Raw genomic sequence first — 27956 nt, 5'->3', positions numbered from 1 at the left:
AAATCTCGCGGGGGCCTAACGGCTCGCGAAGCGGTCACCGGGAGTGAACTCGCTGCTCTTGTTGCTGCGCTCGGTTCCGAGTGGAGTAGCTGGGGGGACCTCGACGTCTGGTTGCGGTGAATGTCCGCCATGAGGAGAAGGTGCGGGGGTGCATGTTGCAGGGGAGCCGAGGGGCGCGGGAGGGAGTTACCCCCGCCCCAGGTGCGGGGCCAGTTCTGGCTCCAAGTAGCCTCCTAGGCCCGAGACTAGGGCGTCTCGTCAGTCCGCGCCCAAGTGAGGGAGGCTGGGGTGCGTCCCGGCAGGGCTGGCGGTGGTGAGCGGACGCGCGGGCCGGAGCGGGGCGGAGGCCGGGCCTGAGGCGCACCTTCCCGGTGGCTGCAGGCCCCGGGGCCCGGGTGGGGCGGAGCGCAGGTTCCTTGGGGAGTCGTAGGTGCGGTGGGGCGAGGAGGCCCCTGGCACCCCCAGCGCCCCCCGCGACCCGCGCTCTGCGTCCGCGTTTCCGAGCCCCACCCTCCCCGCACGGACAGAGTCTCAGGTGCTGCGCTTGTCCGCTGAGTGGCTCGTGCTGAGTTCTGAGTCTTATGGTCACTGTTTCTCTAGTCAGATAAAGCTGTAAAGTTTGTACTGGGGGTTGGTTTTCCCTGTATCTGCAGTGTTAACATTTCACTTGAATTGCAAAGATAAGTTGGTTTCCTTCCAGGTTAAGAAACTCCATTTAAGGAATTCATTCCCGGTCGTTCTAACTGCTTCTCAGACAGTGCTGGGGAAGGAGTGTCCCACTTGAAATCGTGACCAAACTCGTCACGCTACCCTCTGACTTTGGGCAGAATGTTGACTGTTGGTTTCCTTATTTCTAAAATAAAAATTTATGCAAAGTAATTCTGTATTAGGAGCAATACTAATGTTACCCTTATTTTTGGGGTGTAGTGGGTGAAGTATTGTGTAGAATCGTCATTAAATATTTTGGTTTTGGTCAAACTGATAGCTGTTAAGGCCTTGTAAGTTTATTCCTTACCTGATTACTAATTCCCACCCACAGTTCTTGTTCAGATGCTTGCCCTTGGGGAAATGATAATTGACTACAAATCACTGGTACCATTAGAAAAAAATTTTTTTGTAAGGTTGTGCATTACAAATATCTCATCTAAAAGCAAGTTTAAGCTGCTTGTTATTTATGCTACTTATGAATTCTGAGGACTAATAGAACCTTAAATGACATTTTACAGGTAACTTATTCCAAGTTTGTTTTTGGATCGTTCAGGCATCTTCTGCTTTCAAGAGAGTTGAGTTGAAAGAGAGAAGTTATCAGTTAGCTTTGGTTCCAGGCTGACAGATATAATTAGGCTTTAAAACAGCAGCTGGAATTAATTATTCTACTCACAAAACGACTTTGGTGTAATCTGGATTTCAGAAGTTCATAATTGGAAAATAATGAGAAACAGACCTGAGAAACACAATACATATCAGATTTATCACTGAAATAACTGCTGGTTGTTGATTTCTGAAACAGATTGTATAAGAGGTTAACGATTTTTCAGGAAAAAGGACAGTGGATCAGTGAGTGAATGTTGCCTGGAGATAGGATATCATCACTTAGAGGACCATCTAAAATAGTTTCCAGTCCAGTGACAAGTTCACAAGACTGGAAAAACTGGTACTTTTTATAGCCTTTGTGGCCTTGAGTGGTAGTCTTGTAAGTACCCTGTTTTTCAGTTGATGTATTTTAAAAAATCTCTGATTTGCACCTTTTAGGGAATTTAGCAAGGCAGAATGTAGTCATACCCTGAGAATTATTATTCATAATGATTGCATTGAGACATCTTAATGATCATACAGCTTTTTTGAAACATTGAGTTATCCCAAAATACTTCTTGAGCGTTTGTTGTATACAAGGTACCCTTCTAAGTGTTGATGGTTGAGCATTGAGCAAAACTGATATCTCTGCTTTTTTGGAGTTTAGATTTGAAGAGCGAAATAAGTAAATCTTAAATGATAAGTACTGTGAAGAGAAATGGAATAGAGAGTACTAAAAGTGAAGGAAAGAGAGTTGCAATTTTAAAAAGATTGTCCAGGAAAGGCCTCCCTGAGAAGGTGATCTGTGAGCAAAGATCTAAAGGAGGTAGCGGGCAAAGCCATGGGTCGTGGCGGGGTGGAGGGGCCAACAAGCCCAAATGCCTGAGGTAGCAGAGTGCCTGGTGGGTTCCAGAAAGAGCAAGGAGTTCAGTGTGGGCCGAGTAGAGTCTGGAGGCCTTTGTAAATGCAGAGGTTTCTACTCTTAGGAAATCATCAGAGGGTTTTGTGATGTTTTGACGTGAAGCCTTGTGACTATAGTAAGCTTGAGACAAGCTAAGATGCTGCAGTACAGGCAAAAGATGATGGTGATGACCAGGACCAGAGTGGTGGTAGAAGTGGGGAGGAGTGAGAGTCTGGCTGTCTTTCGAAGTAGTGTCGATGATGGGAATGTGAAAAGAGGCTTCAGGATTACATATAGTTCCAGTGTTGTGAAGAGTGGAAATTTTTATTTAATTCTTTGAAATTTGTAAATTGTCCTTCAAAAACTATACTCTCATGAGAACAGTCTCCAAATAGAATACCTGGTAATTCCAAATGCCCACTTTCCAACAGGCCATGTAAAATTTGTTAAAGTAATCGCTAATCGCCTCCAAGGGACGGTTAACTTTTCATTATAACAAATTGTGGAAATACTGCTTTTAGTTAGTGGCCCATCTTCTGGAGTTCACCAGTTCGTGCTGTAAAAGTAGCCCCCTTTATCTGCGGATTTGCTTTTTCAGTTTCAGTTACCTGCAATCAACAACAGTCCAAAATATTAAATGGAAAACTCCAGAAATAAACCATTCATAAGTGTTTAATTGCACACGTCCTGAATAGCGAGATGAACTCTTGCACCAGCCTGCCTCAAACAGGAATCATCCTTTAGTCCAGCATTTCCATGCAGCAGACACTCCCTGCCCCTTAGTCACTGAGTGGCTGTCTCCATTAGCAGATTGACTGTTGAGGTATGGCAGGGCTTGTGTTCAGGTCACCCTGATTTTACTTCATAATGCCCCCAAAGCTCAAGAATAGTGATACTGGCAATTTGGATATGCCAAAGAGAAGCCATCATTTTCCTTTAAGTGGAAAGTGGTGTGTGTGTGTGTGTGTGTGTGTGTGTGTATTTATGTTTAGGAAAAACAAAGTTTATGTGTAGGTAAACATTAGATTGTGTAGTGTTTATATACATCAATACTATCCATGATTTCAGGCATCCACTCAGGGTCTTAGAGTGTATCCCCAGTGGATAAGGGGGACTGTTGTACAGATGTTTCTTCATTTTAATTGGATCTGAGATCTCCAAGTTTTGTCCAAGTCTCGTCATTTTATTTTGTAGAAGTAATCTGACTAAATTAACTAGCAGTCATATCTGTTTTCTAGTTAAGTTATAAGTCAGAAAGACTTCAGATTATGTGCCAGATTTTAAAGAAGTAACAGCTTCGATATATAATTCCCGCACTGTACAGTTCACCTACCCAAAATGTACAATTTAATGATTTTTAACATCTTCACAGAGTTGTGCAACTATCACCACTGTCAATTTTAGAACATTTTCATCATCCCTTCCAAAAACCCATACCCATTAGCTATCAACCCTGTTTCCTACCCTCTTTTTCTCTCCCCACCCCAGCTTCTGGCAGCCGCCGATCTGTCCCTCTGTAGGCTTACCTATTCTGGATGTTTGAAAGAAAGTGGAATCATTCCACATGTCGTTTGTGACTAGCTTATTTCACTTGGTATAATGTTTTCAAGGTTTATTGACAAATAATATTCTATTGTATAGCCACATCACATTTACCTTTTCATCAGTTGATGGCCATTGGAGTTGTTTCCACTTTTTGGCTATTATAAATTATGCTGGTGTAAACGTTTGTGTACACGTGTCTGTGTGGACATTGTTTTCATTTCTCTTGGGTACAAAACTAGGAGTGGGATTGCAGGGTTGTATGGTGAGTACGTTTAAGTGTATGAGGACCTGCTAGACTGTTTTCCAAAGCAGTGGGCGTCATTTTACATTTCCACCAGCCGTGTGTGTGGTTTCCAGTTTCTGCACGTTCTTGTCATCATTTGCCACTGTCTCTCATGCTAGCAAAGTGGTATTTCTTCGATTTGCATTCCCCTGGTGGCTGATGGTATTGAGCGTCTTTGTTGTGTTCACGGGTTTTTTTGTGTGTGTGCTTACTGGCCATTTATATATCTTCTTTGGAGAAATGTCTTCAGATTCTGTCCACTGTGCCAGATTTCTTGTTGTTCAGAAAAGTGATCATTTTACCTTCTGGGTGTTTTACAAAGCTAGGTTGCAGTGCTTATGAAACTTTTTCAGTATCTGAGAATATGTGAACTATGGAGGTAGCTAGAAGTTAGAAGTGCACTGAACTCCTTCGGCAGGAATTCAGGGCCATTCATTTTATGTTTATTGAATCAGTACTGTGCATCAGGGTCTGGGAAAATGAAGATGGATAGATAAGGTGTGGTGGTCCCTTCCCTTGAGTTTTTGATCTCCTTGGTTGGGGTTGGAGGAGGTGGCTGAGGATCTACAGCTGTCTAGAGGAGGTGGTAGCAGGTAGAAGATAATGTGCGTAGTCATGGTGGCATCAAAAACTGAGAGCTACACATGGTCGAGTGAGGGGCACTGACCAGGGAATGTTCAGGAAGCTCAGTTGGCTGGAGTTTTAGGGAGTGGAGTGGGGTGGTGTGGGATGGATTGAGAGACAAACCTGGAGGTTGAACTGTTTCCTGAGGGTAGTAGGAAGCTTTGAGGAGGGTAGTCAAGCAGGGGCCTGACTGGATTTCGTTTTCATGAGAACCTGGCTCTCACGTGGAGAGTGGCTGGGTTAGGGGCTGGGGCAGTCAGACTGGGGGAGATGCAGAGCACTCTGAAGTAGTGACCCTCAGAGCAGTGCCCCAGGCTGCTCCGGCTCCACAAGCAGGTTTTGCATTCAATTGAATATTGCCCACAGATTAGATCTTGTTTGTTATTTTTAGTGCTAACATGAGGATTTTGAGGAGTGCATTCCTTTGTCTTAAAAGTGAAGTGCAAAGGGGTTATTCTCCAGGGGAGCCCTTTAGTTGAAATTGAGTTAATTGAGATTATATTAAGTAAATGCCTTAATTGCCTGTTAACATTTCTAAAATGAATGGAGTGTAGCAAATTCACTGTGTATTATTTGAGTATTGATATAAGCCATCTGGTATAAGCTATTGGCCATCTGGTATAAGCAACCAGTATTTGTGGAAAAGCCTTCTTCAACTAGGAGAGGCAGCCTTTAACCCAATTCCCATTTGCCCCAAGAATACTTGTAGGGGGCGCTTGCAACTACAGCGTTTACCCCAGGATGACTCGCAGATTACAGTCCTAACCTGGCCCCCAAAGTTTGCCACAAAATATCTTCTATTATTATTTCACAGTGGTCTTTGGAAACAAATGACATCGTTCTGTTTATAGTGTTCTGTTTCTAGTAGTGGTATTTCCATTTACAAAATATAGTAATTTTCGATTGCTAAAAATTTCAAATCCTAGAAAATGTAGCATTCCTCTGTGATCTTAAATTAATGCTGACAGTGAGCTGCACTTTTTAATTCTAAAGGGGAAAAGGCTTAAATTGGGATTTTTTTGGCTAAAGAAATGTCTTGGGTGCGAATATATTAAACCTATTGTTCGTTAGGGAAGTCGAGGGTTTGCCGCTTGGGGTGCTCCTATTACTGGTTGTCATTAGGTAGTTCTATTTAGAGCAAGTAGAGGAGACGGGATTCACATCCAAGCTCTGTGTCTGGAACAGAGACTTAGCTACTGCCTCTGTACACTGTTTGGTTAATTCCATGTTGATTTCTTCTTTTGAATCCGTTGGGTTCCAGGGTCAAGCTCACCTGGGTGCAGCTCAGTCTGCAAAATACCGTACTGCATTTTAACATTCTGAATAGCATTTAGTAAGAATCACCCACACCTTGATACTCTTGTCCTGTCAAAAACTATGGAGGTATTGACGTCCTGGGCAATCTAGGGTGGTGGCTCATGAAGCACGGAATGTGCAGACACACAAAAGGAGCCTCTGAGAGCGTCTAGCCCCATCACCCATAGGCAACACTCAGAGACCTTAAGGGACAGGTGCCAGGCCTCAACGGCTGCTCGGTGTCAGAGCAGTCTCTTTGTCATCCATTTACACCTAAGAAAGAAAAATACCTGTTCTTTAAATGTTATGTGAAGCAGACTGATGGTTACCATTTTTTAAAGTAATTTAGTTTGAATTTTAGATAAACAGTACATTTTTTAAATAAACTTTTTGTAAGTGAAGAATAACATACATACAGAAATGCGCACCAATCAAGTGCAAACTCAGTAGATTTTCACAAAGTCAGCACACACCTGTGTGATTAGCCCTCTCGTGCGCCCTCTTAGTCACCAGCTCCCAGGACAATGGCGACCACTGTCCTGGCTTCTGAAAGCATAGCTTAGCTTTGTCTGCTTTTGAATTTCATATAAGTGGAATCACAGTGTGATGTCTTCGCTTGTCTGGGGTCTTTCACTCAGACTTTTTCCTCTTCTTCCCCAACTTTGTTTTTTTTTTCACATTAGTTGTTTCTTTTTAAAAAACTTTTTTCAGTTATAGTTGACAATCAGTATTGGGTTCAGGTGTACAACATAGTGAATAGACATTTATATAACTTAGGAATTGATCACCCCGATAAATCTAGTGATACTGTAGAGCTCCAAAGGGTGGGAGTCCAAAGAGGGACCTCGCCCCCCAGAGCTCTGGGAGCCAGGTTCTCATGCTGCTTGAAAGAATCCAAGGCCAGGATAAACAGCTGTGTAAAGCACAAGTTTTTTTAAAGCGAAAGTACAAATGTAAGAGAAAAGTGCTGGCAGCTGTAAGAGAGTCTGTCCTGAGCTGTCTGAATCCTGGTCTTTCATTTCTTGATACTGGGGTATCCCAAGGCTATCCAGCCTGCTTCCCCTTCTTGACTTATTTCCCAAGCTACCTGAAGGGAAGGAGGTAGCCCAAGGCCATCTATATTGTCACTAGGCCTTAGCTTCTTTCTCATGCTGGAGTCTCACCTTGAAATCAAAACAGGAAGAGAGGCTGAGTGAGGGACAAAGGAGAAATTCTAGAGCCTCAGGGAGAGGACTGAGTCAGGAACTGAGGAAAATTTCCAGAGCTGCAACCTGGGCAAGATGAGGACTTTCTGAGGCTAACTTATTCTGCCTCGCTGGTACCCATCTGATGCCAGAAATAGTTATTGCGATACATTGACTATACTACTCATGCTATATTTTATATCCTAGTGACTCTAACTACTAATTTCTTTCCTCTCTTTGACCCACCGTTCCCCAAGCCCCGTCCCATCTGGCAACCTTCAAAATGCTGTCTATATGTATGAGTTTGTTTCTATTTTCTTTATTTTGTTCCTTAGAGTCAACATGTAAATGAAATCTTATGACATTTGTCTTTCTCTGACTTACTGCACTAACAATACCCTCTAGGCCCATCCATGTTTTTGCAGATGTCAAGATTTCATTCTGTTTTCTTTCTTTTTTAATAACTGAGCAATAGTCCATTGTATGTATGTGCCACCTTGTTATCCATTCATCCATAGACGGACACTCAGGTTGCCCCCATATGTGAACTATTGTAAATAATACTGCAGCAAACTATGGATGCACATGTCCGTCCCTTCAAAGTAGTATTTTAAGTTTCTTTGGATAAATACTCAGAAGTGAGAATACTAGGTTTTTCTTTTCTCTCATGTTATAGCCTTTTATTTCTATTAATTATCCTTTTAAAAAAATATCATTTTTAAATTATAGTTGGTAAATAATATATTAATTTCAAGCACGTAATACACTAGATATTTGTGTAACTTAGAAAGTGATTACCTCAATAAATCTAGTACCCATCTGTCATCATACAGAGTATCACAATATTACTGAATATATTCCTTATGCTGTACCTTTCCATGACAATTTTATATCTACCCATTTGTACTTCATCAGTTTTTCACCAACCCACCACCCCTCTTGCATCAGGATACCCTCAAAATGTTCTCTGTATCTATGAGTTTGTTTGTGTTTTGCTTATTTTGTTCCTTAGATCCCACATGTAAATGGAGTAGTATGGCTTTTCTCTCTATCAGACTTACTCCAGGCAGCACACTGTCCTCTGGGCCCATCCATGTTGTTGCAGATGGCAAGATTTCATTTTTTTTTTTTCTATTTATGGCTGAATAGTAGTCTATATATGTGCCATTTCTTTGTTATCCACTTCTCCATCGATGTACACCCAGGTTGCTTCTGTATCTCCACTATTGTAAATGATCCTGCAATGAACATAAGGATGTACATTTCCCACATAAGTTGTAATTTATGTTTCCTCGTTTAAATACCCGGAAGTGAAAATACCAGGTCCTTCTTCGTCTCTTGTTATAGCCTTTTATTTTTCCATTATTTATCCTTTTTTAAAAAATATTTTTTGGTTTTCAGTTATAGTTGACATACAATTTTATATTTCAGGTGTACAACATAGTAATTAGACATTTATATAACTTAGAAAGTTATCAGCTCAACAAATCTAGTACCCATCTGTCACATACATAGTTCTCACAATATTACTGAATATATTCATCATCCCCATGGCTCTTTTGTAACTACCAGTTTGTACTCTTACTCCCTTCCGCTTTCGTAGCCCCCTACCCTGCTCCTGTCAGGAAACCCTCAAAATCGTCTGTTATCTATAAGTATGTTTTCTTTTTATTTTGTTCTTCATATTCCACATGTAAATAAATCACATGGCATTTGTCTTTATCAGACTTTCCCCAGTCAGCACAATCCCCTGTAAGTCCATCAGTGTTGTCGCAGATGGCAAGATTTGATTGACTGACTGATTGATTTTTTAAATAGCCGGGTAATAGCTCAGTGTATATGTGTGCCACCTCTCTCCATTCTTCCATGGATGGACAGCCAGGTCGCCTCCCTATCTCTGCTATTGTAAGTAAGGCTGTAGTGAATATATGGGTGCAAATGTTTCTTTAAAGTAGGTAGTATTTTGAGTTTGTTTGGATAAATACACAGAACTGGAATTAGTGGATTCTTTTTGTCTTTTGTAGCTTTTGTGTTAAAGTCTATTTTGTCTGTATATGTACTGCCACGCCCAATTCTTTTAATATCCTTTTATGAAATACCTTTTCCCATTCCTTGCTTTCACTCTGTGTCTTTTGATGTTAAATGGGTCTCTTGTAGGCAGCATATATAAGGGACTTGTTTTCTTATCTCTTCAGCTACTCTGTCTTTTGATTAGAGCATCGTTCTTTTTCATTGGAAGTACTTCTTGAGAGATATGCAGTTATTGCCATTTTATTATCCAGATTTTTTATGCATATTTTTTCTTCCTAAATAACTCCCTCCAACATTTCTAGTAATAAGGACTTGGTGATGGTGAAATCTTAGCTTTTTCTTGTCTGGGAAGCTCTTTATCTGTCCTTTGATTCTAAATGATAGCTTAGTGGGTAGAGTCATTTTGGTTTTAGTTCCTTGCTTTTCATCACTCAGTATTTTCTGGCAATCCCTTCTGGCCTGCAAAATTTCTGTTGAGAGATCAGCTGACAGTCTGATAGTAGCTCATTTGTAGGTAACTAATTTCTTTTGTGTTTCTGCTTTTAGGACTCTTTGTCTTTAACCTTTGGCGTTTTGTATAATGAGTCTTGGTGAGGGCATCTTTGGGTTCATCTAGTTTGGAACTCTCTGAGTTTCCTGGTGTCGTATGTCTAGTTTCCTTCACTAGGTTAGGGAAGTTTTCTGTCATTATTTCTTCGAATAGTCTGTCATTATTCAAATAGGTTTTCAATTTCTTGCACGCTCTTTTCCTTCTGCTACCTCTGTGATGCGACCGTTTTATGCTTGATGTTGTCCCAGAGGCTCTTTAATCTATCCTGTTTTTTGGATTCTTTTTACTTGTTGCTGTTCTGATTGGACATCCTCTGTTGTTACCCCATCCTCTAAATTGCTGATTTGATCCGCCACTTCATCCAGTCTCTTGATTCCCTCAGACGTACTCTTCATCTCAGATATTATGTACTTCTTTCTGACTGGTTCCCTTTTATGTTTTCTATATCCATTTTTGTGTTTTTTATTCTTTATTAAAGTTCTCGCTGATTACTCTTCCGCTAAATTCATTGAGCATCTTTATAATCAGTGTTTTGAACTCTGCATCTGGTAGATTGCTCATCTCCATTTTTCGAATTCTTTTTCTGGAGCTTTGTTCTGTTTTTAATATGGGACATGTTTGTCTTCCCATTTTGGCCGTCTTCTTATATTCGGTTCTGTGTATTAGGTAGGGCTCCTAAGTCTCCTGGTCTTAGGAGAATAGCCTTATGTAGTAGGTGCCCTGTGGGGCCCAGTGGCACAGTGTTCCCTGGTCACCTGAGACAGGTGCTCCAGGTGTGCTCCTTGTATGAGTTGTGTGTCCCCTCCTGTTGTAGTTGAGCCCTGGTGACAGTTTGCACATTGATGGGAGGAATTGACCCCCAGGCTGATTGGTTGTGAGGACTGGTTAGTTAGGGGCCAACCCTACTGAGCAGGAGGATTCACTTTATCAGGGCTTTGGTGTCTGCCCTTCAGGTGGGTTCTCCTCAGATGCAGCCCTGGGTGGTGCTCTGGCTCTGGCCTAAGAGCCTCCTTGGAGGAGCGCATCTGCAGGCCAAGTTTAGCTGCAGCTTAGGCACTTCCGAGGCCACCTGGTAAGTCACCAAGCAATCCACTGATGGCTGCCACCCGTGTTGGCCTTACAGGTGCCTCGAGAGGACAAGCCAGGAACCAAGGCCGGCATGCTGCTAGTGCCAGACTAAGAGCTGATTAGCAAGAAGTAGGGGGCATGCTGAGGCCAGATGCTGCTGCTTTGGATTTTGTGAGCTTTTGAGCCCAGATAGGCTGTTCGTATGGAAAAAACCACTGGAGGTGGCTTGGGGAGGCCTGCAAGTTGGGAGAGGCAGGGTCTCAGAATCACCAGGGTGGAGTGACCTGTGTTAACCAGGTTGATGGAGACTCAGGTATGGCGGCCCCCATTGTCTGCACTCCGGGAAGGCTCAGCTAAGGAGCAGTGGACTCTGCCAGCACGTCTGTTCGGGGTAAAGTCACCCCTCCAGCCCTCACACTGAAGCCAGATAATCCAGTTCCTCCCCGTGTGCCCCCAACATGCCTTGAGCAGCTGCCTCAGTGCTGGAGCCCGGAGCACACGAGTCTGTCAGTAAGTCCACGTGGGCCCTTTAAGAGGACCGTCTGTGACTCCCGCAGCCCTCGGTCTCACTCAGCCACCATCGCCACTGGTTTTCACAGCCAGAGGTTGTGGGGACTTCTCTTCCCAGCCCTGGAATTCTGGCCCGGGGAGCCCAGTGTGGGGCCAGGGATCCGCACTCCTCCTGGGGGACCTCTGCAGCCAAGATATCTCTCCCTATTTCAACTGTCACACACAGGTGTGGGACCAGCCTGTTTTGCATCTCTGCCCTTCTTCCAGTCTTAAGGTGGCCTCTTCTGTGTGTCCCCAGTTGTTAAGATTTCTGTTCGGCCAAACTTCAGGTGACTCCCAATGATGACTTTCCTGTAGCTTAGCTGTAACTCTGTGGTCTTTAGAGGAGGTGAGCACAGCGTGTACCTCCTAGGCCATCTTGACTGGAAGGCTAGTTGTTGTTTTAACCTTTTTTAATCTTTCAAATTTAAGGTATAATTTACATACAGTAAAGTTGTCACATTTTACAGGTTCAGCTTGAATGTTCATCATTGTATACAGTTCTGTCATCAGCATTAAGATCTAGAACCATGCCATCACCAGAAAAATGTGTCCTCGTGTCCTTTTGCAGTTGATTCCCTGGCCGATCCCAGGCAACTAATTTGCTTTCTTTCACTGTAGTTTTGCCTTTTCTAGGAGTTTATAAAATGGAGTCGTATAGCATGTGGTCTTCTTGTGTTTGACTCTTCCACCCAGCCTAGTTCCACGAGGTGTTTATGAGGGACTGTTCCCCCATGGGAAGGGCCTCTCTCTCCATCCTTCTGAGGGACATCTGGGTGGTTGCTCTGTTTGTGCTATTAGGAGTAGCGCCGCTCTGATCACTCCTGTGTGTCGTGTCCTTGGCGCGCACACGTGCGTAGGCGCAAGGGGAACTGCTGGGTTCAGCTTTATAGATACTGCCAGCAGTTTTTAAAGTGGTTGTACCAGTTTACACTTTTCTGTATCCTCACCAACCCTTGATGTTTGTCTTTTTTATCTTAGCGACTCTGAGTTAGTAGTTCTAACTTAAAAACAACAGCAAAACTGGGATCGCCAGCTACTTAAAGGGGCTTCTCACCAGTAAGCTCATACATTAGGTGGGAGCTTATTTTACTGAGCTTTTTGTCCAGTTTTTCTTAATGAAAACATTTGTAATTCTGTATTACACTGTCATGGGTAGAATCATTGGAAATCCAGATTCAGAAGATTGAACGTCCATGATGTACCATGACTCTGCATTTAGCTGCGCCCACGGGGTGGGGGAGCAGCACAGGGAGGGGTGTGGGTAACATGAATTAAACCGAAGGCTTGTTTTCAGTTTGTCTTATCCTTGAGGCCACTGAGCAACGATCTCATTTTGTTCCTATAAACACTACTTTTAGCATGTCGGAGCGGCTTATGCAACTTCTCTTGCTTTTCAGTGATGTGCTCGCAGAGGAGTCCGTTCTCTGTCACCAGAAAGCCCTGGCTCAGCTTCGGGAAATATGGGAATTAATCGGGATTCCCGAAGACCAGCGGTTACAGAGAACTGAGGTTGTGAAAAAGCACATCAAGGCAAGTTAGCGCTGGTGTCTTTGCAGTGGGTTGGGGTAAGGACGTTGGTATCTCATTTGAGATGGCATACAGAATTGACACTGTGGTGTCACAGGTTCTTCCTGGTTTCCAAGTCCTTTCTTAAAAATTTGAAATTATGAGGGTTTTGGTGGTGTTTGTTGGCTTCCTTGTTTGTTTGTTTGTTTGTTTTCTCATTGGCTCCAAACTTTCATGGGACGGTTTTCTCTCTTGTAGGACCTCCTGGATATGATGATTGCTGAAGAACAAAACTTGAAGGAAAGGCTCCTCAAAAGCATATCCTTCTGTCAAAAAGAGCTGACTACGTTGTGCAGTGAGTTAGGTGTCGAGCCATTTCAGGTACGTGGCAGGGTCTCGAGGGCCCCTGCTTGGGTCTGAGATCTAGGAAGGAACTTAGGTTTGGGGATGCAGGGGTAAGGTTTCCTCGTAGGGTGTTCCTGGACATGAGAAGTGGGGGAAAATGTGCTGCCTGGCTAACTAATTCCAGCAAAGTAATTTTTACTTACGTAAAGAGTTGCCCTGTCGAGAGGCAAAGCAGCTAATGAATGTTGCAGTGCTTTGATCAAAACAAGCTTCCTCTTGCTATCAATCTGTGGGGCATGTAAAACATGATGGCTATGTGGTACTGATAAGATTCTCAGGTCCCTCTCCCTGTTACAGGACGAACTAACTGCCTGGGTATCTGGGTGCAGTCAGGCTGGGAGGGAGACCTTGCCTTTAAAGGGTGAAGGATAATTCATACTCAACAGCCAAGAGCAGTCAGACAGATCATGACATCAATGGCATTTCCTGGAATCAACAGAAATGGCATAAATGTCATTGATTTTGGGCAAATAGCTTCTTCGGTCTTTTTTTTTTTTTTTAACCTTTCAATGTAAAATTGGATGGGAAGTTAGGTATACAGTGGTACATCTGCATTAAAGTACATGGTAGTTCTTAGTTCACCTACGTTGAGTAAAATTCATAGGACATATAACTGCCACTTTTTTTTTCTATGAGTTGGAGTAGAGCAAGGAGTACTAAATTGATTATTATTGGTTAAGTGATAGTCTCCAGATTTTTGGGTTGAACGTGTAGTTATAAGTTAAATATACCACCCTATAGCTCACTCAAAGCAAGTGTTCCAACTAATTTTCACCTCTTGCAAAGTGCCCTGGCACCTTTCCTCACTGGAGACTTTCCTTGGGGGACCCTCTTTGTGCCATGTTCTGTTGTCCATGAGTTGACTTACTGCAAGTTTAAAAGTCTGTCGGCCTATCCCTCTTTTGTTGGTCTCGTCTTGTCTTTGAGGAAATCCTCTCAGAACCTTGTCACAATGGTACATCATCTCCCACAGGAAGAAGGAGAGCCGACCATCTTGCAACTAGAAAAGGATTTGCGCACTCAGGTAGAACTGATGCGAAAACAGAAAAAGGAGAGAAAACAGGAAATGAAACTGCTTCAAGAACAAGATCAAGAGCTGTGCGAAATTCTCTGCGTGACACCCTATGACATTGACAGCACCTCAGTTCCCAGCTTGGAAGAGCTGAACCAGTTCAGACAACACTTGGCAACTTTGAGGGAGACAAAGGTATCTGTACTGTTTGCTTCCACACTTCCTAAAAGTCAGTTTGACTTTCCTTTAGACATCTTATAATCATCTTGTTTTATAGGCATCTAGGCGTGAGGAGTTTGTCAACATAAAGAGACAGATCATACTCTGTATGGAAGAACTGGATCACACCCCAGATACAAGCTTCGAAAGAGATGTGGTGTGTGAAGACGAAGATGCCTTTTGCTTGTCTTTGGAGAATATTGCAACACTACAGAAGTTGCTACGGCAGGTAATGGCCACTCAGATTATGGCCTCATATCTCCGTAGTATCCAGCAATTGGAAGAAAGTGACAGGTTTTTTTTTCCTTTAGTCTTAAATAAAGAGCTGATATAAGAGAACAAGGGAGGACGAAGATAGTATTAATATGATATACAACCTTGATTTTTTTTACAAAATTTATACATAGCTCTAAGATTCTGAAATTATGGATGAAATAAGTCATTGAATTAGTGTTTAATGAAATTTTTTTTTAATTCAGAATTTGAATCCTAGTTTTTAGGGTCTGAGATCTGAGAACGGTTTGTGTTCAGAAGTCACAAAAAGATGTCTACGGCCATGCTACCCAAACAAGTCCAATCTCGTCTGATCTTGGAAGCTAAGCAGGGTCAGGCCTGGTTAGTACTTGGATGGGAGACCACCTAGGAAGACCAGGTGCTATAGGTGTAAAAAATAGATTAAAAAAAAAAAATGAGGGATTATAAGATGACAAGGTCCTTGCAATCTGTGAGGTCAACCAAAGGTTGCCTCACTTAAAAAAAAGTCACAAAAAGTCACCTGTTCATAGTCTTATAAAAGTGCTTTTTCTCGATGTGGGTCCAGATATTTCTCTGTGGGAGGCCAGCGGGCTGACTTTTTCTGTGCTGCTGTCTTTGCTATAAACTACTCTTGCCTTGCTACAGCTAGAAATGCAAAAATCACAAAATGAAGCTGTGTGTGAAGGTCTGCGTGCTCACATCCGAGAGCTCTGGGACAGGTTGCAAATACCAGCAGAAGAGAGACAAGCTGTGGCCCTGGTTGCGACTGGTTCGAAGGCCAAGGTCAGGAAAGCGGTAAGAAACCAAAGGGCTGGGCCAGCAGTGCCCATGAGTACACTTGTGTCAGGTCTGATGTCTTTACCAGCTTCTTCCTTGAGCAGGCCTATTTTTAAGATAAGCATCAGAAAAAGGTGGCAGTAAACTGTATCTTCTATCTTTTGTCTATGTTTCAAAGATTTCTGGCTCCTTTGATATTGTAAGGTCTGGCTTAATTTTGTGTTGTAATTTTATTAAAAAGGGAAAAATTTTGCAAAGCTACTGAGTGTAAAAGTGTAGCCCATACCTTTAACAGATGTCTTTGTTTCAGCTGCAACTAGAAGTGAATCGTTTGGAAGAACTGAAAATGCAAAACATGAAGAAAGTGGTTGATGCAATACGTGTGGAGCTGGCTCAGTACTGGGACCAGTGTTTTTATAGTCAGGAGCAGAGACAGGCTTTCACCCCATACTATGACGGTTAGTACAGAAGCAGCGGTCATTACGTGGCCTGCACTTATAAAAGAGTACAGCTGTGCACCAGGAGGTACTTCCTCTGCTTAACAGATAGCACCTTTTCCTGCCATTCCTGTACAAACGAGCATTTGCAAGTGCTGCTGGGAAGTAAGGGGTCTCTTGCTTTCTATTTCACTGTAGCCTATAGTGGTGAAGCTCATGTTTATCAGGCGCTCACTCTCTGCCAGATGCAGTGCCGAACTCTTAACAAAATTATCTCACTTAATCTTCTGTCAAGAGATGAGGACACGAAAGCACATAAACATTGAAGAACTTAGAGGCACAGCAGGTGAGGGCAGAGTTCACATGTGAGCTCACAGAATCTGACCCCAGAGCCCAACAGAAGTCTAGGCTGACCTGAACTGAGTGTAAAGATGAGGCTGTCTACTACACTCCACATTCGGGACATTTTATGTGACCCAGCCCTCTACTGGGCAGGGCGGAAAGGAAGAATACAAAAGAAACCTAAGACGAGGCGAGAAATGACAGAGGTTTAAGAACCTTAGTCATTTTAGTCCTCACCCTAGTCCATCATTCCCTAGTCCACCTGGGCTGATGATGACACACCTGGCTTTTATTATCCACAATGTATAGTTATCCGTATAACATTTTTACTGTAACAGATATTTCCACTTTAGGGGGACAAGGGATTAGTAAATTGGAATGCTAAACACTACAGGGATTTTTTTTTAATTGGTCCTGTATCTTGCAGAGGAATATACAGAAAATCTGCTTCAGCTCCACGATGCTGAGATTGTGCGGTTAAGAAACTACTACGAGGTTCACAAAGAGCTCTTTGAAGGTGTCCAGAAGTGGGAAGAAAGCTGGAGGCTTTTCTTAGAGTTTGAGGTACTGCCCTAATTTTTGTGTTTTACTTAGAGGACAATGAAATGTTAAGAAAGCATGTCCTGTATAGAGTCAGAGTCCAGTTTCCTTCACTCTCTGCCAGGTTTGTAATGCCCGGTTTCCATTGTTAAGTCTCTGAATTACTGCTAACCCAATTGTATTCATTAGTCTAATTGCAGGAACATGTAATAGAGAGACCCCAAGTAAGTGGCTTAAATAAGGCAGAAGTTCCTTTCATGAAGGAAGTCCAGAGTGGGCCGTGTGGGGCTAGTGTGGCCTCAAGTCTCTCCAGCTTATGGTCTCTCCACCACTAAGGGGTGCACCTTATCCTCGGGTCCTGTTGGCTCTAGAGCTCCCGCCACAGCGGTTCAGGCAGCGTGGAGGAGGGAACACAGAAGGCGCTGCCCCTCCGGCGCTGCCCCTCCGGCGCCTCTCGGGGCTCCTCGGGCTCTCCCAGCAGCGTGTTCATGTCACAGCACTGCGGGCGAGGCCGAGAACTGCCGCGCAGAGGAATCGGGTGATTCTGCGGAGGGAGAGAATAGATGCTGGGCCAGGCAGCCAGTATTCTCTACAATTCCAGCTCTTGCTCTTTTCGTAGAAAATTGCCTGGGTGCTGGGACACATTTGTATACACTGAATTTCTTTTCTTCTGATCAACATAGCACACGGTTTCCCTCAGAGCATTTTAGAGCTTGGGGCTAGGACTGAGATGAGGCACCGTCAGCACTGGCTTAAAGCAGACTCATTCTCAGGTTTATGCCGGCCCTGTTAGAGCCCGAAGGGGCCTTGAGAGAACCCTGAGTTCAACCCCTGTAGGTTCACAGGCTAGAAACTAGGACTCAGAAGGGGAGAGAACTATGAGAACCAGGTATCCTGGTCCTCAGCTTCTCCTTACATCTGGTTGACAGCAAAAAAGGAGCAGGAAATGTCGATTACAGCCAAATAAGCAATCTTGTCAACATGTCAGTATTTAAGAATAAGACTAATTACTGTTTACAGGCAAGTTAGGTTGGAAGGGAAATGGAATTTCTTTACAAGCTTAGCCCCAAATTGTCAAGATAGGTTCTAAACTTTTATGATTATCTGCCTCTATTTTGAGTGTATATACCTAGCTCATATGTACAAATTATATGGTTATAATACTGTTCTGATCTACTCAATCCATGATAGAGTAACAAAAAAAAGTTGAGTTAGAAGCCTAACATACTGCATTTTTCTAGTTGTCCATTTCGTGAGTGTTAATAACAAACATCTATAAACTCCTTAACTCGGCACATTTAAGCTGCATTGTCTCAACAGGCTAGGAGTGAGCAAGTAGCAGCGCCACCACCAAAACCTCAGTGTGGACCTTCCCACTGTTCCTCCACACAGCTCTTTTTCTGTTATCTTTTGATATCCAAACCAAGGAAGGGAGCTGTTGACATTGTGCATTAAATGTTAGAGCCCGTCTTCTCTTTTAGATGAGAAAGTAAACAAGTTTTCCTTACCCCCAGTGGGTGTGCTCACCACCCCCGACCTGCCTCAGGACCACCCCCTCCAGTCCTCGCTGCTAACTGAGTGAGAATGCAGGTCTCAGCGAGTCTCCTTAAGACTGTGTATCCATGTATGACAAGAAGGAGTCTTAGCAGGAATAATTGATCTGCCCACTTGTCCTTGGTTTCACTGATTAAAATGTATTTTCTCAGAGAAAAGCTTCAGATCCAAGCCGATTTACAAATCGTGGTGGAAATCTTCTAAAAGAGGAAAAGCAACGTGCCAGGCTCCAGAAAACACTCCCTAAGGTAAAACTAGTGTTCAGGTTTTGGGGTCTGGTTACAAAGTATCTCACTTTGTGTAATCATTTGCCCCCAAACTGACTCATCTCCTGTAGTATAAGCCGCTGGTGGGTATCAGGGCAGATGAGTTTTAGGGCGGCCACCATGTAGCACCAGAGATGGGGTGGCCTAACCAACAAACTCATTTTGTCACAATCATGGAGGCTGGAAGTTTGAGATCACGTTGTAGACGGGACTGGTTTCTTCTGAGGCTTATAAATGGTTATCTTCTCCCTGCGCCTTCACATGGCAGTCTTTCTGTGTGTGTGTGTGTGTGTGTCCACATTCTCTTTTCTTAGATACCACCAGACATACTGGTTTAGGATCCACCCTAATGACCTTAGTGTTCACCACATTCTGAGCTGCTGGGGAATCAGACTTCATTGTGTGAATGGGAGGGACGGGGCCACAATTCAGTTGATCACACGAGGCAAGCTTTTGAGAAAGTTCTGTGGGTCTAATTACTGTTCTCTATATCAACAATAATAGCATTTATTGAATTAAGTGCCAAATACTATTTGAGAGTGTTTTCCATTTCTACAAATGAGGCACCTGAGGCACTGAGAACCTAAGTAACTTTGCCAACCTTTTCCCAGCTAGTAGGAGATAGATCTCAGGCAGGAGCCCAGGTGGTGCAGTTCCAGCTCTGCTCCGCCTCTGCACTGCTGCTGCCGCCTCTGCACTGCTGCTGGCGCCCCTGCCCCTCCTCTCAGCACCAAAGCCTCCGTGGCCAGACACTGGACTCACCTCCCACTTCCATGTGTACCATGAACAACCTTTCCTCAGCTTTGGTTTCTGGCTGCTCTAACCTGTCCCCAATTGGGTCCAGCTCCCAGCAGTCAGGCGAATGATGCTCTGGGAAGGGAAGAGTCATTTATTTGGGATTCACACCAAAGATTTGAAGTAATTAACATGTTCTTGTGTCTGGTCTCAGCTGGAAGAGGAGTTGAAGGCACAGATTGAAAAGTGGGAACAGGAGCATTCAAAGGCATTTGTGGTGAATGGGCAGAAATTCATGGAGTATGTGACAGAACAGTGGGAGATGCACCGATTAGAGAAAGAACGGGCCAAGCAGGAAAGGGTAAGTGAGCCAGTTTGGAAGAGGGGAATGTGGTGAGGTGAGTGGCCTCGACTTGGCCTGTGCCCCTGGCAGCTCTGAGGGCTGAGACTTGGTCAGAATCCTGGCCTCACCCTGCCCCAGACCTGTTCTCTTCATGGGACGTATCCCTGTTGCTTCTGACTTTCACACAGCAACTGAAGAACAAGAAGGAGACAGAGACGGAGATGCTCTATGGCAGTGCTCCTCGAACACCCAACAAGCGGCGAGGTCCAGCACCCACCAAACCAGGCAAGGTGCTCAAGGTAAACAGGACGCTCTGTGGACCACACCGTAGGCGTGGGGGTGTGAAGCCAGGGCTCTGGCCATCTCTGCGTTCTGTCCTGCAGAGATGGGGTTTTTCGAGACTTTCAGGTTGAGTCCCTCTGGGAAGTGGGTGGACCATTATTTCCGTTTTCTCCCTACTCACACTTTACAACATATAAAACAGTTAAAAACAACCTGTTATACAACTCCAAGAGTAACACTAAGAATATTTAGTGGTTTTTTTTCTTTTTTCAAAAGCTTTTTAAAAGGTGGTTTTTTCCATAGCATCAAACTTTCTTCACATACACACTTGTCATTAGCTGCCTATTCTATCCTCGTGACATACTGTCACTTACTAGTGCCCTATGGTCTGATATTCTGAAAATGCGATAAACTTTTAGATGCTGGTAAGGAGGCCAGTCCTTGCTCTGAGTGCTGCACTCAACGTTTATGGCCTCCCAGCTGCACCAGTCACTCCAGTCTGTGTTGTGAAAATGGTCATAACAATTCATGGTCCCAAGAATCTGTGCCGACCATGCGCTATTTTCAGGCTTAAATTTGTGTCCATCTGATGAGTATGAAATAATGTGTCATTATGATTTTGGTTTGCATTTCTGTAATTACTAATGAAGTCGAACACTCATTTCTTTCTTGCAAATTTTATAGGAATTCTTTATGTTCTGGATGCTACACCTGTCATTTGTGTTAGAATAGCTTTTCCCAGTATTTGTATGTCTTGTGTAGCTTGTCTTTTTACTTTTTATGGTGTTTTCTTGATGAACACACAGTTTTTAATTTTAATACAGTGAAAATATTTTCAATCTGTTTTCCTCATGGCCTATACTTCTTGTACCGCGTAAGTAACCTATCTATGTCCTGAAGCCACACATATATTTTCCTAAGTCATATTTCCTAGTCTGTCTTGTATTTGAATAGCTTCACTATCCCATTTTATCCACCGAGTTTTTAAATTAATTTTTTACAGCTTTATTGAATAAGATTGACACATCATATTTAAAGTGTACACTTTAATATAAAGTTTTAACATGTGTGCACCGGGCACAGTCAAGACAGTGGGCAGACCCATTGCCCCAAAAGTCAACTCGTTCCGCTTCACAGTCCTTTCCTCTTCCTTCCTCCTCCCTCTCCCCCTCAGTTTCTGGCAACCACAGATTTGCTGTCACTATTCAGTAATTTGCATTTCTTAACATTTTATATCAATAGACTCAACAGTATGCCTTTTTTCATTTATTATAATTTCTTTCAGTTTAGCATAACTGTAGATGGTGCATGTATCGCTAGGTCACTACTTTTTATTGTTGAGCAGTATTCCAGTGTGCAACGACCATGGTTCACTTATTCATTTGCCTGTCGAATATTTTGGTTGGTTTCTAGTTGTTTTGGCTATTACAGATAGCACTGCTCTAAATACTTATGTATAAGTCTCTGTCTGGAGATATACTTTCATTTCTCCTCAGTAATTCTAGGAGTATTTATGGCTGGGTCATGTGATAACTGTCCAACTTTTAGAGATAGAATAATTATACCATTTTACAGCTCCATCTGCTGGAAGTAAATAGGCTTTGAACACTTTTCACAAGTTTCCTGAAAGTTCTCCACCATGTAAACCCACCTCCCTGAGACTGCCTCTCATCCTCATTTGTAGTGCCAGGGGCAGGCTGCTGAGCACGCTGTCTCAGTTGGTTACCTCTGTTTTTCTCCTAGCTGAATACTACCACCATGTCCAATGCCACGGCCAACAGCAGCATCCGGCCTGTCTTTGCGGTGTCTCGACTTCCACCTTCTGGCAGCAAGGTTATTAAGCTTCTCTGTCTCTGTGTACGAGCATGTTCCCAGCACAGCCTGTTTATCCAGGGGTCCCACCTATTTGTTCCAGTTTCTAAGATCCCTGGATTTGGTTATCACTGTGATGCTGAGAGTTGACAGATGTAAGCCATTCAATCTGTAAAAAACTGAAAGAAAGAAGACATGGTCATTCTGAGCCCCACTGGCATTAGGCAGAAGCCTGAGGGTGTGACTGGGAGACTAATGAGCAGGTGGTGGCCTCTAGGGGCTCAGGTCACAGCTAGGTCTTCAGTTGCTGCCAAGCAAGGTCCCTGTGCATGGGTTCCAGTCCTGACACTGGGTCACTAGACAGGTACTCTCGCATAGGAGACAGGTGGGGAGTACATGCTAAAAGGTGTTCAGTCTTTCACGAATTTTGCAGACTGTGCTCAAGCTACGTGTTCTGCAAATTAAGAATTTATATCTTTTTGTACACCGGAAGTACTTTATAGGATTACAGACACATGAATAATACAAAAATGCTCTTAGCTTCTGTGTGTGTGGTCGTTATAAGGATGATACACTGATCTCTCTTCTCCTCCTCTACAGCCTGTCCTTACTTCTACCTATTCAGGGAAAAACACCCCACATGCTGGCCGGCATGGAGCCAACAAGGAGAACCTGGAGCTCAATGGCAGCATCTTGAGCGGTGGGTACCCCAGCTCGGCCCCCCTCCAGCGCAACTTCAGCATTAACTCTGTTGCCAGCACCTATTCTGAGTTTGCGGTAATTCACCCTTTCTAATATCTACCAGTCTCTGGGGAGCACACAGTTGGGGCAGTGGGTATCTTCCCAGTGGTGCCCAGGCTCTTAGGACAGTTCTTTGGAGGCTGAGAATCCCTTTCCTGCCTTAACCATGGGTGGAGGTTGGGGGACGGTGGGACTAGAGGAAGGAAGATGGCATCAGCGACTAGACATTTAATCCAGATCCTTCTGCTTAAGAAATACCATTACACGATTCCCTACACCACTCCCTGGCTGCAGGAGGCGACCCTTCTGATCATGGCCCTGGTGCTCTCTTGGTGGAGTTCTTGGTAATTTGTCTTCTTTGTCCTTAGAAGGATCCATCCCTCTCTGACAGCTCCCCTGTCGGGCTTCAGGTCTGTATGGCAACCCCTGCATGTCCCGTGTCCTTTTTCCAAACTGACCTGTCATCTGCTGGCTTTATTCCCATCTCAGCACAGGGCTTCACTAACCAGTAATCCTCAGCTGTTCTATCACAGAATCTTTTTTTTACAAAGGAAGCAGGAATGCCTAATACAGACTTCATGAGTAATAAATATCTGGCTTAAGTTCCCAGCAGCCTGGCCTGCTGATTAAATAAGAAAACTTGTTCAGACTTGAATTGGATTCTCAGCCCCACCTAAAGTCAGGCAAAGCTTTTTTATCATGTTATGTCACAACAGAAAACATTCACCCTCCCCGAGTGACATCGAAGGCCTCTAATGTGCTGGAAAGAATAGAGGCCCCATCACCTGGGGAGGGGAGCCCCAGCTGTGTGCTGCCTATGGTGAGGTTCTTGGCCTGCCTGATGATTATTTCCTGGAGTATATGCCTTACTAACCTCTCGGGGCCGAATGCCAACTTTCTGTCCATTCTGAATTAGCCAACGCTCACTTCCTTGCTGTCACCTACTTCTCCCATACCGAGGTGCTAAAGCAGATATGAGGCTCTGGAAGTAACTCATTTTCCAGGATGCTCTTCAGCTCCTAGTATCGTAGTCCACATTTACCAAACTCTTAACTACAATGCCTTTTACTTAATGCATGTGCTCTCTTCCCTCAGTATGTTCCTCCTGAGAGGTAGGCTGCCTTGCCCTTGCGGGCAGCTCAGTTGCAGCCGAGGGTGTCAGGCCAGCTCCCCAGTTGCTGCAGTTGTCCAAGACTGTAGCTTGTTTTCAGCATTGAAATTAGCTTCACATTCTGGCACTTTTTTGAAATTTCATGACTGGCATGGCTCTAACTCTAGTAGTGTGTGCATGCCACTCTGGCTAGCCAATTGCTGGAGAGGGTCCAGGTTTCTTTTTGTTGTTTTTTTTGGCTTGCTCCACCAAGCCCCATTTCATCCACTTGGAGCTTAAAACGCATCTGCTTATCTCTGTGGTTAGGCCTGGGAAGGTTCGTGTGGTTTTGAGTTGCTGTGGGTAGCCAGCCGCACCAGGCAGCACCAAAGCCAGTACACTAGCTAACCTCTCCTAACATGTGCTCTTCTCAGTGGTCATTCATGCTTCATCTTCTGCTTCTATACCATGTGCTCCAGCATGAGATCAAATCACCAGCAGGTTCCAAGGCCCTCAGCCCCAGGGATTGGTAGATACATGGTCTGGCCTCCATTTATAAAAGGCTCAAAAGACCAAAGCTTATTGCCCACTTAGCTGGACAACTCAGAGTATTTTGTGAAGCATAAGGGGTTTCTCTTGTGGTCTTCAATGGAGAGACTGAGGAAAGGGGTCAAGGGGATATGTATTTGTACTCACACTATATCCGGTGACGGCGCCTCACCTTTGGTTCCTAACATGGCCTGTGATGGGTATATCTGTGTCAGAGAAATAGCCCTCGGGCCTCGTGCTGACACTTAGCTATGCTTACAAGGGCAGGGCACCCAGAGAGGAGACTCCTGCCACTGATGATGTTTATTTTTCAACAGCGAGAACTTTCAAAGGCCTCCAAATCTGATGTTACTTCTCGAATCCTCAATTCAACCGACATCCAGTCCTGAGAAGACCTGATCAGTCAGCTAGCTGTGGTTTCATGCGTCTGGACTGGACCTAATTGTGGCTTTTTCTTTGGTTTATGTGTGCTTCAAATCCTGGATAGGTTCCATTACCATGGGCCTTACTTACAGATGGAAGTCCATCATAGGCTTAGTATGTCATTAGACACTTGGTTTTCACACATAATATATTCATAGCAGCAAGTACAAATTTCAGCACATGAACCTAGTTGCACTTGCTGAAGCACGGCCGCAGTTTTGCACAGCACCGCTGCGTAGAAGGGATGTTCGAGTAATGCTGTAGCTACAGTAGCTTATTCTCACCTAAAACTATCCTCACTGAACAGGACAGCACAGCCTTCCTCCTGACGAGGATGTCCATGTGTCAGAGGTAGAGGTGGCTGACCTACTGCCAATGAGGTGACATGGAGGGTGGGGGCCCCTTTGGTAAACTGCATAGTTCTGTTATATGGCATGCTCTCATGTGCTCATCTGAACTCTAGTTCTGGTTTTCTCTGTCCTATCCTTGCCCACCCACCCCCCAAATACCTGTGTCCACCATGCCCGAGTGTCTACCCCCTGCAGCCCACAGCCTGGTTTGTCGGCTGTTGGGGAGACCTAGAACTTTGCACGTGTCAGTGCTGGGGAGCAGGTCCTGCTGCAGTGTGCACATGAGGCTCCTTTGTCCTCCCTGTTGATCACTACTGTTCTCTCCAAGGCACTATTATTTACTAATATTTATTCTTACTCTGCCTGTGCTTTTAGTTGGAAGCTGACCAATGTGTGGAGATGGACTTGGTCTGGAAGTGTACACCATGCCATTTAGTCATAGGTATACATGTCGTGTTTTAAAAATATAAATATATGGTTAAGAATAAAATGTGGATATATTGTTTTCAGATTTTCTAAGATGAAGTTTTTGGTTCATTTGGTTTGTAGAAAACATTTTTAGTCTGGAATGTGATTTTTTAATATTGTTTTGTGGAATTTTACTGTTTCTAAAATTCTTTCATTTTCTAAAATTCTTTCATTTTCTCTCTTCTATATTTCTATCTTATCTATAGTTCTATGTATCTTTCTAGCTATTTTCTAATTCTATACATCTTTTTCTGTGATTCTATTGATCTATGTTGTCATATTTCTAACCTTTGTTTCCATCTAGCTTTCCCTTTCTGTTTCTATTTTTTATTGTCTTTGTCTTTCTCATTCATCCTATTTTTTACTTTCATTCTTTGTGTCTTTCTAGTTATCTGTTTTTTTATCTTCCTTTCTTTCTGTTGCTCTGACTTTCCATCTTTTATTCTTTGTCTACCTTTCTTACTGTCATTTCTATCCTTTTGTTCTTATCTTTTGTCTTTCTATATTTATCTTTGTTTTTCTAGGTACCCTTCTATCTTTAAATCTTATTATCTTTCTACCTATCATCTTATGTTTTTCTTTACTACCTTTCTTTCCTTCAAATATTGCTTTCAATGTTTCTTTTTATTTTTCTAAATTTCTATCTTTCTACATGTCTTCTATCTTGTCTATTGGTCTTTTATCTTTCTCTCTTCCTATTTACTTTAACTCTTACCTTTCCATCTACCTTTCTATTTATCTTTCATTCTTTTTATCTACCTCCTTTCTCATTCATCCTGTGTTTCTATGTATCTATCCTTCTAGTTATCTTTCTATATTTTTTCCTCTTTCCATCTTTTCTTATTCATTCTTTCTGTATCTTTCTAACTCTTCTATAAATCTTTCATTCTACCTTTCTTGCTACAGCATTCATTCTAACTTATCTTTCATTGCATCTTTCTATATAACTATGTATTTCTATATTTCTACATATTTCTATTTTTCTGTATTTCTATATTTGTTTTTCTAGCTACATCATCTTTCAATCTTCATCATTCTACCTATATATACTTATATTTATCTTTCTAACTTTTGTTCTACTTCCATTCTCTCATCTTTCTTTGTATCTTTATCTTTTATCTTAGTGTCTTTTTGTTCTAGCTTGTTCATTCCATTGTTCTATGTATCTTTTTCTGTTCTGTTTTTGTTTTTCTAAGTTTCTTCTTTTAGTCTCTTGTTTTCTTTACCTTATATCTTTCATTCTCTTTCTTCATTTTAGCTGTCTCTTCTATCCTAACTTTCCTTCTTTCATTCTCATTGTCTATATCCTATCAACCTATCTTAATGTCTGTCTTCCTAAATTTCTGTCTGTCCAATCTTTCCATCATCTTTGTTACTTTCTATGTATCTCAGCATTCTTTCTCAATCATCCTATTTTTCTACATTCATTCTGTTTCTAGCTATCTTTCTGTTTCTACTTAAAAGTTCAGTTTCACCTTTATATCTTTGTGTATATCTGTCTTAATTTTCATTCTGTATTTTTCTAGTGACCTTTAGCTCTCTCCACCTATCTTCTACCTTTTGCTCTCTTTCTAAAATTCCTTTATCTCTTCTGTCATTCTATCTATATTACATTCTATCTATATTATTTTCTATGTATCTATTTATCTTTACATCTTTTTGTCTTCTCTTCCTATTGATCGATCTTTTTGTCTTCCTATGTTTCTATCTACCTATCATTCATTCTGTCTTTCCATTGCTCTTCCTTTTTATACTTTCTTTTTCTCATTTGTCCTACTTTTATACTGTCATTCTGTGTCTAGCTATCTATATTTCTACTTGGTCTCACTTTTTAAATCTTTTATTCTATCTTACTACTTTGAACTATGTGACTTTCTTTCATTCCATCTTCATATCTATTTCTATGTACCTTTTTTCTTCATCTTTTAATCTTCCTAGCTTTTACCTTTCTTCTGTCTTTCATTCTTTCTGCCACACCACACTCTGTGTATCTTTCTAGATTTCTGTCATTCACTCTGTATTTCTATTTTTTTATATTTCATTTTAACTTTTATTCTATCATCAACATTCTTTCGTTCTCATTCTCTACTTTCTGTGTATCTTTATCTTCTCCCTATATCCTATTGATCTATTTTAATGTCTATATTTCTATCCATACTTTGTTCTAGAGCTTACTATCATTCTCTTTCTATATTTTCTTTGTTGCTATCTTTCTTATTTGTCCTATTTTTTTCATTGTTTCTAGCTATCTTTATCATTTGTTCTTTCATTCCATCTTTATATAGATCTTCCTTCACATTTCTATGTATCTTATTTCTATTTTTCATATTATCTCACTTTCTCCATCTTTTGTTCACTTTCATTCTGTCCTGTCCTCTCATTCTTTTATTCTTCATTTCCACGCTTTCCATTCCTACCATTTTCACGTTTCTGGAATCTGAACAGGATGTGCGGTGAGATGGGATAATAAATGTAAATGGGTTGGGAAGTGGGCTGGGATGGATTATGTTCACAATAGTAGTT

The 27956-nt window shown here is 42.6% G+C and overlaps 2 protein-coding genes and 1 pseudogene across 7 annotated transcripts in view; 2 read left to right on the top strand and 1 right to left on the bottom strand.

Annotated features, from left to right (window-relative positions):
• PRC1 (protein regulator of cytokinesis 1) lies at window positions 1–25484 on the top strand. Of its 6 annotated transcripts, none has more exons than XM_036231930.1 (15): window positions 1–140; window positions 12725–12857; window positions 13092–13214; window positions 14212–14445; window positions 14528–14698; window positions 15370–15519; window positions 15812–15959; window positions 16708–16844; window positions 18527–18622; window positions 19590–19736; window positions 19907–20017; window positions 21744–21833; window positions 22413–22512; window positions 22925–22963; window positions 24510–25484. In XM_036231930.1, the coding sequence occupies exons 1-14, from the start codon at window positions 121–123 to the stop codon at window positions 22939–22941; spliced, it is 1677 nt and encodes a 558-aa protein (XP_036087823.1). In that variant the 5' UTR covers window positions 1–120; the 3' UTR covers window positions 22942–22963; window positions 24510–25484. The 6 variants fall into 6 exon arrangements, with proteins under 6 accessions (XP_036087823.1, XP_016007037.2, XP_016007034.2 ...); XM_016151551.2 differs by having other exon boundaries at window positions 22922–22963; XM_016151548.2 differs by having other exon boundaries at window positions 22413–22589.
• Window positions 15016–15133, top strand: LOC118611780 (annotated as a pseudogene).
• The window catches only part of RCCD1 (RCC1 domain containing 1), a 27659-nt gene continuing 20729 nt past the window's right edge, over window positions 21027–27956 (bottom strand). The window contains exon 9 of the mRNA XM_036231933.1: window positions 21027–21991. The gene's annotated coding sequence lies outside the window, so the exon portion shown is untranslated. The remainder of the gene's footprint in view (window positions 21992–27956) is intronic.

The sequence above is a fragment of the Rousettus aegyptiacus genome, unplaced genomic scaffold, assembly GCF_014176215.1.
Source record: "Rousettus aegyptiacus isolate mRouAeg1 unplaced genomic scaffold, mRouAeg1.p scaffold_m13_p_14, whole genome shotgun sequence".
NCBI classification, from domain to species: Eukaryota; Metazoa; Chordata; class Mammalia; order Chiroptera; family Pteropodidae; genus Rousettus; species Rousettus aegyptiacus.
Note: the sequence above shows the minus strand (reverse complement) of the source record. Positions and strands in the feature narration are given on the sequence as shown.